General features: G+C 37.5%; 1 protein-coding gene across 1 annotated transcript in view; it reads left to right on the plus strand.

The window, feature by feature from the left end:
• DGKQ (diacylglycerol kinase theta) overlaps window positions 1-12,621 on the plus strand; it is a 101,475-nt gene extending 88,854 nt beyond the window's left edge. The window contains exon 23 of the mRNA XM_088130186.1: window positions 370-12,621. Coding sequence (XP_087986312.1) covers window positions 370-468 — 99 coding nt within the window. The 3' untranslated portion in view covers window positions 469-12,621. The remainder of the gene's footprint in view (window positions 1-369) is intronic.
• Window positions 12,622-12,677: the final 56 nt, after the last annotated feature.

Consider the following 12,677-nt stretch of genomic DNA (forward strand, 5'->3'; position numbering starts at 1 on the left):
GTTCGCGGACAGAAGCAAAATTTTGCGAACGGTGCTGTTCATGACCCAAATTGGTCGTGAACAGAAGCGTTCGTGACCCGAGGTACCACTGTATATTGGTATAATTCAGCATGTGTTAAAGATTTAGTATACATCCGTTTCTTCCTCAGTCTGGTTCTTTCCACGTAGCTGGGACAGGAACTTTCAGGATCCCCAGCCAGTATGCGCCTGATAATTATAGTTCCACTCATTGGGGAAGGGGATGCCAATTGGGGAAGGCTGATGTATGTTAAGCCATGCTTAGGAACACAATCTAGTTCTTCCCTCTTTTTAACATTTTTTTACTGTACAATTGTCAGATTTTTTTATATATGTAAATTTTGATTACAGGTTCATATGTTAAAGAAATCAAAGCAGAAACAGAAAAAAACTGGAAACATAAAGGATTCAAGGACTGAGAGCACATTGGCTGAAGAAGTACAGCGCTGATGGAAGATATTCATAGTCCAAATGCTGCACATCTACTGTAGATGACACCTGTCTGACAAAATACTGTTGCATAGTTCAGGTTGTTTATGAGTCCGTCCTCTTATTCCATGTACATTTTTCAGTAACCATGTAGCTGACATAAAATATGATTATACACCACAAGTTGATCAGAGAAGTTTGCATTAGGGAACCCTTTAGAAATGTAGATTTTTTCCCTTTTCAAACTCTACTGGAGGATTTAAGCTAGTCCAGCAGACTCCAGAGGAAAATAAGTAACTTGGGTGAAAATCAAAAAGAACCAATAATGTAATGTTACTGATCATTTGTGCACTAATTCTTGAAGTAGGATAGACTTGTGATGATTTAATCCAGGAGCGCAATCCAGACTCTGCTTCACTGGGCCAGCTTCATTGCAGCATTTTTCTGGTCCGCCCCGAAAGGGATCCCATTGCCTGCTCCTCTTCAGCTCTGCAATGCACAGGTTACTCATACTTTTTTGATCAGTAATTGTTGAACACACAGCAGGGCTCTCAATGAAGAACTGGCAAAGAAAACATTCAGCAGAATGCAGGGGGAGGGAAGACCCTTCCCAAAATGGCTAGCTGTGCTTCTGTTTTGAGGTTTCATCTGTGCACCACAAACACTTTCACTACACTACCACAAAAAACTTTTTGAAAGAAAAGACATCTCCTATTATTTTGTCTTTTTCATAGTTTACAGGGGGTTTTTTTATAAAACCTACAAGCTTCTGGTTTTCTAATATACTGCATGTGTTTTTCTTTTCTCTAATTCTGGTCTGTAAGTCAGTGTTTCTAATTTCATTCCCTAAAATTCTCTGTTAGCATTCAGACTGTTGCTGAAATATCAAACTCAGAATGGGTATGAGGCACAATATAGTAAATTAATCTATTTCAACCTTCATTTGATAAATATTAAATGATAATACAGAAAATGAAATATACATTGGTTTATTCTCAGTTTAAAATACTTTAATGTTTTTTTAAGCAGATATATAGATTTTGTTCTCTGAGTCTGATGATTATACTGATGGTGCCAAATGTCTAAATGGTGCCAGAGTTCCTTGTGATTAAGAGATTGATTATCTCTCAGTGCATAGACATTTTTTGCTTCTTTTCACAATTATCGCTTCTTAGTGTTTTTCTCCTCTATAAGGATCATTCATAGTTTTTTTCCATCAACTGACCATATTCTCCCCCACCCCCATGAGTAGAGACTGTGTTCAGAGGCTAACAGAAGATAATTTGGGGCTTTGGTTCCACTACCCTTTTTTTGCCTTGATATTTCTGGAATGAGGTTCATTTTTTATGAACTGCAACTTGCCATTTCTTCAAAATCTAGATAAGCTGTGGTTGACCACATGAGGGTTTGAATGCAGTTCTAAATTACAGTTACTTCTAAATTTCAATTAATCAAAAAACTCTGGTGTAAACCTCTGACCTCTTTATGACCATACCAAAGCAAAAAGCGTTTTACGTAAGCCCAAGACTCAGATGATTAAGTGATGGCAAATGTGTGGCTCTCTAAATATTGCTGAACTAGGACTTCTAATGTCCGTCATCATGGGCATATTGCCTAGAGTTGTTTAGCAACATCTAGAGGGTAGAGAGTTCCCCACCGCTTCTCTATCATTATATCCAAATTTAATAGCGTTGGGTTAAATTTAATACTGTTTTGTGTTTCGTGTGGGGTAGGAAAAGGGAAATAAAAAGGGGGGGGGAATCCTGTTTCTCAGTGTCTAACCTGTTGGACTTGGACCACACTATGGTAATTAACCCTGAATGCCAAAACAGCAGCAGTAGCCATGAACCTAGTCAGAATCATGATGTGTGACCAGGACATAGGCAGGGCTTGACTTTCTGTATCTGGAAATAACATGATATGAGTCTTTACATCGGTACCCAAGAAATCATGTGATTGCAGAAACTGTGTCTGTTATAATATCCTTTCCACATGTAATGAATGAGAATGGATAAAGCCTGGTGATAGTCTCTTTAAAAATGGATGACTTACATTTTATACATAGCATCAAAAGAAAATTAGAAATGGATGTAGGTATCGTTTTCCCCATTCCAGCCCTCCCACCCCCCCACCCGTCATTAATTATGGCATGTTTGGCAAAATCGAGGTACATCTCACTAATATTGTAGTCACTTTCTAGTAGATGTCCAGTAAACTTGCAGCTCAGAGGATCTGCAGGATTTGCTTTAGTTTAGAACAGACGCACTTTCAAAAGCATTATTGTTTTGCTGCTGCAAATATTCCTGCTGTGTTTTCCTAGGAGGACAGGAACATCCGAAGTGGATTCACATAGTGTGTTCTTGTAGATAATACTGGTCCATCCTCACTTCTATCAACTGTGGATCCATTTCAACACTGTGGTGTGTCTTGCATCCCTTGTATATCTGCATTTGCAGAGAATTGCAAAGAAAAGTGATGTGGCGTGAAATTCACTAGTGTTCTTTAGCTAGAAGTCTTCAGGCACCAGTCTTCCAAACAGTGAGAGCATGTCGCAGTTTACAGTATTTCTATCTCCGTACCACCCCGTGTAGCATTGGAGAATGGTGAATATTTTGTAAAAGGTGTTCTTATAATACTATCGATTGCTTTCTTTTGTTTTCTAACACGTGACTTGATACTGGACTTTTCGGTTTCTTAGAAGTTTGGCTACAAAGTGCTGTACAGAAATGAGAATATTTGTTTAAAATGTTTGTGAAGCAATCCTTTGGAACTAAATATGCTTTATTTTGGAGGTTGAGAAGTTTTTTATGAATTTTATCAGAATCATGTGTGTGCTTTTCTTTTATCAAATCTTAGAACTTGCCCATAATCCACAGAATGGCAAAAAGTTGTTTGGGTGTGCGGGTTACTTGAGTGGGGGGGGAGAGACTGTGACCATGTTCTGATGACATGCTTACCATGGTTTGTTCAAAACGTGCCCTGCCATACATGATGATTCTTTCCCATGGCCATATCCACTTCATCCATGGTTGCTCTTGGCTTATTAAGGAAAGTTTAAGAGTTCTGATGTCATCTGCCAGTGACTTCTCTCTGCCACTCACCAACAAACCAAACTGAAAAGAACTCTTCAGTTTACTTTTGACATGGGTAAGTAGAAGATGCTGGAAGATAATGCAAGAACCCTTAAACCCTAAATCAGCCAAGGCTGTGAGGAGGAGACCAACATGCAGAATTGGACTTTGGGGACCGGATAAGCTTTGTATCTGGGAATGAAAGTCAAATTTAACTACATAAGCACAAGGTAATCTTACATCTCTTCCTCCGTCATCTTTGTCTCTCTTGTGTGTGTGTCTGGCGCCTTCAAGTTGGTTTTGATTCCTGGCAACGGCCTGGACAAATCCCTGCAGTTTTATCATTTTTATTGAAATTTTTTTTGCAAAATGTAATACAGTTAGAAAAAGAAAAAGATAATTAAAGAAGCGACTTCCAATCTTCTTTGCAGCAGCTACAAACTTATTATCCCTCCTCTTTCTTTAATATTACATTACAAAGATCCCTTCTATCCCATATTCAACATTTTTTTTCAATCATCCAGAAATCACCATTTCACTTTTCTTCCATTTTCAGCAAAAAAATCCATAAAAGGTTTCCAGTCTTTTATAAAAGTACCTCTTGTTTTATCCCTGAACAGGCAGGTCAGTTTTGCTATTTCTACTTATTCTGCCACTCTCACGATCCATTCCTCCATTGTGGGTATTTCAGTGTTCTCCATTGTTGTGCATATAGTAATCATGCTGCAGTTACCATTCGTAAAATCAGTTTTCCGTAAGTCTTTTCCAATTGGAAAAGGATTTAAAATCCTTTGTATCATCATATGTGCTTGTATCCAGTTTGTTTGTTTGCTTAAACAAACAAATTGTTTAAATTCCAAAGGATTTAAAATCCTTTGTATCATCATATGTGCTTGTATCCAGTTTGTTTGTTTGCTTTTTCGCAAGTCCACCATGCATGGTAAAATGTCCCTTCATGTTTTTTACATTTCCAGCATTGACCAGATGTACCTTATTTATTATTGATACATCTTAGATAGTTTCTCTGGTGTTATATCCTGGCAACATTTTCAGAAGCGGTTTGCCCTTGCCTGCTTCCCAGGGCTGAGAGGGAGTGCCTGGCCCAAGGTCCCCCAGCTGGCTTTGTGCCTAGGACGGGACTAGAACTCACAGTCTCCTGGTTTCTAGCCTGGTGCCTTTAATCTCTGCACCAGACTGGCTCTCATCTTCACTTCAATAAATGATTATTTATGAGCCCTCCTCTAAAGTATACACTCTCTATATATATTAATATTCATAAACAATTTTCTTTGAATTTTAAGTTTCAGTGGATGCTGACTTGTACAAGCCTTTCCTTCATACACACACAAACCCACACACTTTTCCCAAGTAACCAAAATCTGCTCAAGAGGAACCACAACACTCTGGAACAGATTTGGGGGAGGTGTGTGTGTGCAGGGAGAGGGGAAGAATCTCTTTCACTAATCAGTAGAATGACACAATTGGATTCAACCTAAGGAGTACTGATGTAGCTAGTTTTGTGAATCCCAAGTCATGTGACTTTGTTTCTTTAATAGAAAACTTGCATGGCAAGCTACTTGAAAAGTCTACCTTAACTGAAGATGATCACAATTGGATGTGCGCATTGCATTAAACCAAAACTGCTGCTTGCTTGGTTTTAATGTAATGTGCCATGTGAATCTGGCCATTGTTGGTTGTAAATCATGGTTTATGATAGAGCATGTTTATTGAACAAATCATGGTTAAATAAATCACAGCTTAGCACAATCTGTGAATCAGTCTAAATATGTTCTAAGGTTGTGCAACGTTTGATTCCAGAAAGATTTTTCAGAGTGTGTTGGGGTGAGATTGTAGCACCTTCTGCAGTTCCTTAATATTTCCACATTTTTTCCCCAGTATCTCATAGCTGCCCTCCACATATTTCCTTTAAACATAACCCATTTTATGCTACATTAGTTTTCATGGCAGATTTAAGAATGTTCTTCACACTTTAACTGAACTAAAATAGGACTTAGCTTTAGGTTTTTGTCTGCATGAAACATGCACATAGTTTTGATTGCACTACTTTTTCTGAGTAAATGTACAAAAGTAATAATGACAAAGACGCATTTTCCTATGTCCTTGAAGACATGTTTTCAGGGTCTGAAATATGCTGTCTTTCAATATTATTCATTGACACAAAAAGCACAGCATGGGATTTTGCTTCTAGTCCGTTCTTAGCTCTTTTTCTCATGTGTTTAATGTCTTAGATATTATCAGGCTTCTGTATCTTGTATTACATTATTAAAACCTTCCACCCCATTTTTTAAAAAATCACATCTAGCTTTTCCAAAAAAAATATCTTTTTGATAAAACGCAGCAACATTTTTTTAGTGTTTGAGTTTCTATGCATAAGACATAGGCAATATTTTAACATTTTCAGCAATGAAACACGTTCAGATTATTAGACAAAAGTTATTTTGGATAGGTATTGCTTAATATTGTGAAACATTTTCACTACTCAATTGCTGATAATAGCAGGGATGCTAAAAATAAACTACATAGCATGTCTTGTGTGCCTTTTATGCCTGTGCTAAACTGTCCTCTTTTTGTAGTTCTGGAGTCCTCCTAGATTGCATGCCAAGCTTCAGAAGCACAATTTTTCAGAATGTTTAGTGGAATTGTGGAGTGAAATAGGTGTCCTAAACTTCCAGAAGTTCTACTGCACTCCATTTTCTTATAACTCCCATTTCCAAATGCTAAAGTAGAAAAGCGCATGAATACTGGCCCTGCTCCCTCCAGTGACAATACCATGTCACTCCATGTCCCCTGCTGGCCTTACTGTCTAAAGCTGCTGCCCTGGCTTTATGTTGTCATGCTTGTGTCCTTGAACAGTGTGCTATTTTTGATTGATTGATTGATTGATTGATTGATTGATTTTTGAAGTGCTGCATTGATATACTTGGGCATTAAAGAGAGTAAGTTTCTTTGCACTATGAAAAGCTTCCCTCTGTGTGGTGTGCCTTGACGTGTCCTTTAAGATCAGCATAGAAATGGAGTGCCTTTCCTGCCGGTTCCTCTTGAAACCCATGAAACATCCAGGTAGGATGATGTGATTTGTGGCGAGGATTAGTTTTTCTTAGTAGATATAAGCTATCATCATAACCACATTTACGTGAGTTGGCCTCAGACTGTTATAGCCTAATACAAATGTCACTGACTCTTTGCAAATGTTGAGTTAGGAAAAAACTTGCCTTTTTTCCCTCCATGGAGCACTAACTATGGTTTTGCATCATTAGTATGCCAGAGCAGAAGATGAGTTAATGCAAATTATAACTATAGTTTGCTATCTGATTTCAGCCTCTGGTTTACAAGGTAACTACTGGTGCCTGTGTTATGTTCAACCATAGAAAAATCCAGGAAAGCAAAGGAAGTGTAGGTTGTTCTGAAAAAGGAAGCACGTGCTCCTGATTTTCTGGTCATGCTTTGCATGAAGTTAGTATAGTATCTAGGCTAAGCATCTAGACTCCTTGCTAAAAAAAGGGGACGGTCAGAGCTCATATTTTCGAAAGCAATACAGTGCATTGCTCCAGATTTTTTTAAGGAAGCATGAATAATTTTTAATAAGAGTGAACAAGTGTTTGTGTATGTTTACTATTATATACTTAAGAAGCCACTGCATGGGCAGGCTGTTTAGTGTGCCGATTGGACAACCTTTTCACAAGTAAAAATACACAAATCTCTGTATAAGCCCAGATCACATTGACAAAAATGTTAATGTGGAAATCTGTCTTGACACAGGTTTCTCTGAAATCAGCTTGAGAATTAATTTCACACTCTACCTATTAATGTAATAAAAATATTGATATCTCTTGTTTACATGCTTCCTTCATTTTGCACATGTAAATATAAGAGAAGCTTTGTCATATTTTGATTAGAATATTGAAAAACTCTTGTCTGGCATTTAAAGTCCTAGATGAAAACAATGTGTATTTTAGGGTTGAGATCCAGTCTTCAGCACATAGCTGGATTGTCTGCTTGGTAATTCTAGTATATTTGTTAATGCCTATTTAATCCCCCTTCCCGCTGCTAAACAGACTCAGGAGTAACAAGTACTTCTGTAAAATATTAATAAATAAATTGAAATTTCCCTGTAAGTTTCAATAAAAATTACTGTTTAAAGTCATGAGCCGTTACTAGCTTTTAGTGCAATATGAGAAATAAGAATTATACTAGCCATTAACATTTGTGTTGGGCCTATGCACTCAAAATCCATTGTGTCTCTGCCTGAAATAACAGTCTCTGCATTCCAGTTATACAGTTCTGGCAGGTGAACGCTCTGTCTTGGTGCTATAAACATTGATGTTCAGTTTATGGATCTTACTGTGGATGAAGTCTAAGGATAGGAATACTGGCTGTTCCCACTGAATTGAATAGATTTACATCAGCCATCTCCAAGTTGACACCCATTCAATGTGCTGGACAGCCATGCTTATTGGGGTTGATGGAAACTGAAGTTCAAGACATCGGGTGGATAGCAGGTTGGGGAAGGCTAAGTTTTACCATTTCTGGATCACGTGTGTATGTTTAGTGCCATTCAGTTCCATGGGAATAGATTATTGTGACAATAATGCTCTTTTAATAGGTCAGCCACATTAGGCTGGTGATCTTTGAAGAGTTCACTTGACAGTTTATGACTTTGAGGCAGTTGTAGATCTGAGTGCTGCTAAGTGGGGCTTTTCTTTTCCTAGATTGTTTTCTCAGTTGAAATGGCCTACTCAGCTATCATTTGCTTCAATGGAGAAAAGAAACGGGCCTCTGCAGTTGTTGCCCACCACAAATGATCGTGAACTTTGGGAGATGATTTTGGAGCGTGGGAAATAAACCCCATAGCCTAAGTGGGACAACATCAGCTTGACTTTCAGTAACTTGGCTTGGTTAGGTTGTGACCTTTTTTAGACTGGAATAACTACTGCATTTTTTTGCAATTGGCTGTCTGTAGTTTAGCATTAGATGGAAATCCCTTCTTTTCATTGAACATGAAAGCCCAACTTAATGTCACTTGGCAAGCAGCTTTGATATTTACAGGGTTATGACTGTTGATTGTAAACTTCCATTTTAATGCACTGCTTTTGTTGCTTTCTGCATTTGATAGCAGAATTCTATTTTTTGGTTGGCCTCTTAAGGACGCTTTTCAAAATTGTAAGTGTAGCATTTCGCCTGAAGACTCAGAATCTGCCGCATTTGTATTGACTTAGATATTGAATAAATATTTCTAACTAGAAGGTTTATATTTTCTGAAGATAATTTATAAGGAGAGTTTTATATGCCGTTACAGAAATTTTGATGGAGATGTTAAGTTAAATATTCATCAATAATCGGATTTAAAAACCAAGAGTCTATTTTTGGGGATTCTACTGCTAGACTTGTAAAAGGTATGTCTACAATATTTTTATTTCAGGCAACATTTCAGCCTGCAACTCTAGTATATGCCGAATTTCCTACACAAATATTGCTTCCATGCAGGAAATCTGTAACACCCAAGTATATGCAGCTGCACAGAGCAGACATATATGCTTAAACCCTCTATATGTGAAGATGGTTGGAAACCCTGTTTGATGTACATTGGTGGTGTAAACATTGTGCATCCACTGAGCATTTACACTCTGACCAATACACAAGTCTTTCACTATTTTAAGCAGAGAAGTAGAATTTGGTAGGTATAAAACTGGTCTTTTTTCAAGAAGGAAAATATTTTGTGGAATGGATGTTTTAAGTGCATGTTGTTTTTTGCATGTTTCTACAGATATAAATGGCTGCTTAGCTTTGAATTTCTATCTATATATACATTTTATTATGAACCATCCTCTTAGTGATTCTGGCTAAATGAGGCCTGTTGAGGCTCTGGGTTTCTCTGCATGAATAGAGAAGTAGAGAGTAAGGAAGATGACCTTGATGGAGATGCCTAGGCAAAAGGGCTAAAGCATTTTTTAAGTCCAGAACATCCGGATAAGATTCAGAAGACAGACACCTTCCTAGTTCACTCAACTATAAGAAGGAATGGGAGGTACAGCACCATCAGACTTGCAAGATTCTGTTGTTATTATTATAGCCAATCTCCAATTTAAAAGGTAGTTTTAGCCTCCCTATGGAGTTGATTTCATGGTCTAGTCCACCTAGTATGGCTGACATGAGAATACATCCAAGGAGATATCTTACAAGCATTGCACAGTGATCAGTTGTGGTAGAGAAGCAAGTTTTCAGAGACGTTTGTCACCTTATATTGACTGATACCTTCTTTGGGAACCTGAGGCTCTTTGCCCCGTCTGATTTTTTTCTCCTGTACATTGTTTTTTTTTAATGCAAAGCCATTAGGGGTGCAAAACAGCAGTTTGTCTCCAGTATATGGCTGATTTAAGGTACCACTAGTTTATGTCATTCTGGAAGTATGTTATCAAGCCCAGGAAGTGGTTTATCTGATTGGTCCTTTCGGGAGGCAGACATTCTGTGGATGAACTGTTCTGTTTTGCACATAACTAGAAGTTAGCATGCTGCAAAGCATCATCTTCAAACATCATATGGGCCCTACATAAAATTCAAATACGTTTTTAGAAAATAAAATTAGTGACTGTTCTGTTTGGAAAAATGCTCACTTTTCTTAATTTATCTTCCTGCGATATATGCATTCGTTTCAAAAGCTGGCCTGGTCTTGCCTGTAGGAATAAGGAACAAGCATGATGCACGTGCCTCAGTTGTGTAAATTCTTATATACTGAACTGGCAAGTTTAAATAAATATTTGCAAGAAATTAATGAGAATCCTAACTTGCTGTGTACCAAAACAAAAATAATGCTGTTCACTATTTTGTAACTAACATAAAGGGTCTCTAAAAACATGTTGGCTTCTAAATAAATATAAATAAATAAATAAAAATATAAAGAAAGATGAAAGAAAAATTATATTTGCTACAGATAAGAAAAAAGTCTATCAATGTCACTTTTGACTCTTTCATCACAAAATATACATCTTGAATGGAACAAACCATGTAATATAAGCCTGTTAATAGTGATTAGAAATTTAGTTAATTTTATTGTAGATGGTTTACGTTATTATTTCAACAGGACAGCTTTGGTCCTATTTTCAGAGCTCTGTTTTGCTGGTCAATGACCAAATAAAGAGACTATAAGCCTGTTAGGGTTTGTGTTTCATATACTGCTAGTGGTCTCTGCAAAGGATTTCAGAACAAAGGACCATCTTACACTGATGTCTTAGAAAAACACCTCAAGCATTTACCTTTCTGAATCTTTGATCAAAGATACTGTTTCCAAGAAAATTAGGAAAACTGTATGAGATAAATGTGGCAGGCTCTGATGGTTTAATCACACAGAAAGATTGTATTTTGTGATCAAACAGGCAACATGACACTGACAGCCTCTTTTCCATGGCTTTGCTTTTGCATAATTCCGTGCTTTTCTTGTTTGCGATGATTGAGCTTAAAAAAATCACTTTGCTGTATTGGTAACTAAGTAAACCTCTACTGTCCATATTGCCCGAAGATTCAGTTACATATTCTGTACAGCTGTTTAACTATCTTGACTCAAAGACTCTTCAGAACGAACAAGCTGACAATTTTCTCCTGGAGAAATTCCCTAAACCCCTCCATGTGCAAGGCTGGTTTCCTGGCTTTGAAAAGAAATGGCTGGTAAGCCAGTTTAGAAAGGAAGACAACTGGTAAACTAGTTCAGGGGATGTGTTTACCATTTGGAGAAGAGAAGAATTAGGTCACAGGTATTACATCTGAATATACCCTATTCACAACTGTTCGCTGCTGTGCTATTCTTGACTTTAACTGGAACATAAAACTTCTTCTCTGTGTGTGTGTGCCCCTGTGGTTGTCACGCTGATTCTCATGTGGAGTGTGCTTTCCTCATTCAAAATGAGAGGGAAGAAAATTCAGAGAAGTTTTGCGGCAGTCAGTTGAATGCACGTTCTCCTAACAGTGCTGATTGGACTTGGCACCCATTAAAATTGCTGGGCAGCTTGAATCTTCCTGCAGAAGCTTTTTCTCCATCCTGCTGCCTTGAGCTGTCTTGGTTTAGAAGAGAGGTTGTGATAGGCCTTTTCTGACACTAGCATCAGGTTAGTGACCCAATCCCCTGATCTCACAGGGAGGCAGTGTGAAGCATTTGTGTGTTCACTGCCAAAAAGATGGCCCAGAGGGAGCCTGCCTTTGAAAACTATGGAGGTAATAATGCATTGCATGTATTGAATTAATAAGCTGAGCACGATTTTGTGGCAAAGGCCTACTTCTAACGTACAAGTCACATCTGGCCATCTGGAGTAGTTTGCCTTTGGTGCCGTGCTTTCTTTCTTTTTGCAGTATGTGTGCTTAACAACTTGCTCCAGAATAATAGTACAATTCTAATAATTAAGAGAGTGTCCCCATTGTGCGCTTAAACAGAAGCTAGCAGTGCACATCAACTTGTTTACTTGTTTCTTCTATATTAGTTTGTTGTGTGTCTAGCTTTCTGCTTAATCTGCCTTGCAAACTCCTTTTCTTGTCTTTGAAGTAGCAGTCCTGAAATGCAATGACTGTAAACATTATTTATATGGTATGCTTTTTTCGTTTGGATATTTAAATATGTTTGTCTTGAGGTTATAACCTTAAGAGATCTGTGTATATATATATTTGCTATGTATTTATGTTTGGTTGCATTTTGATTGTATATTTTGCACCGATTTAAAATATTCTGTATCAAGTACATTGTGATTACTGGATATGACTAGAATTTTCTGTTACAAATATAACAGTTAAATTTCTGTTGTACCCTAGCTACAGTTGTCCATTGTGTGTTTTTTGTTTTTGTTTTTTTGCTGCAAGAACACTTGTAAGCAATCTTTCATCTAGTTGGCCACAAATAACTAACCTAGATATGCATGAGCAAATAAGTGCAAACACTACTCTCAAGCATTATAGTATTGTTTGAGTTTATCTGTAAGATTGTTCATAGAGGATATTACATATTGGCCTCACCCATTCTCTACTTTCTGTATAATTAAAACAATCAGAACTCCTAAACCCCATTCCATCTATAATTCAAAACACTTAAAGTAAGATCTATAACAAATGATGCAGGGCAGAGAGCTACTTGTTCAGGAGCTCTTCCACTTTGTTCCCTTC

This window comes from Python bivittatus, unplaced genomic scaffold (assembly GCF_059951505.1).
Source record: "Python bivittatus isolate LINGU-HERP-01145 unplaced genomic scaffold, Pbiv_v1 ctg000850_np1212, whole genome shotgun sequence".
NCBI lineage: Eukaryota > Metazoa > Chordata > Lepidosauria > Squamata > Pythonidae > Python > Python bivittatus.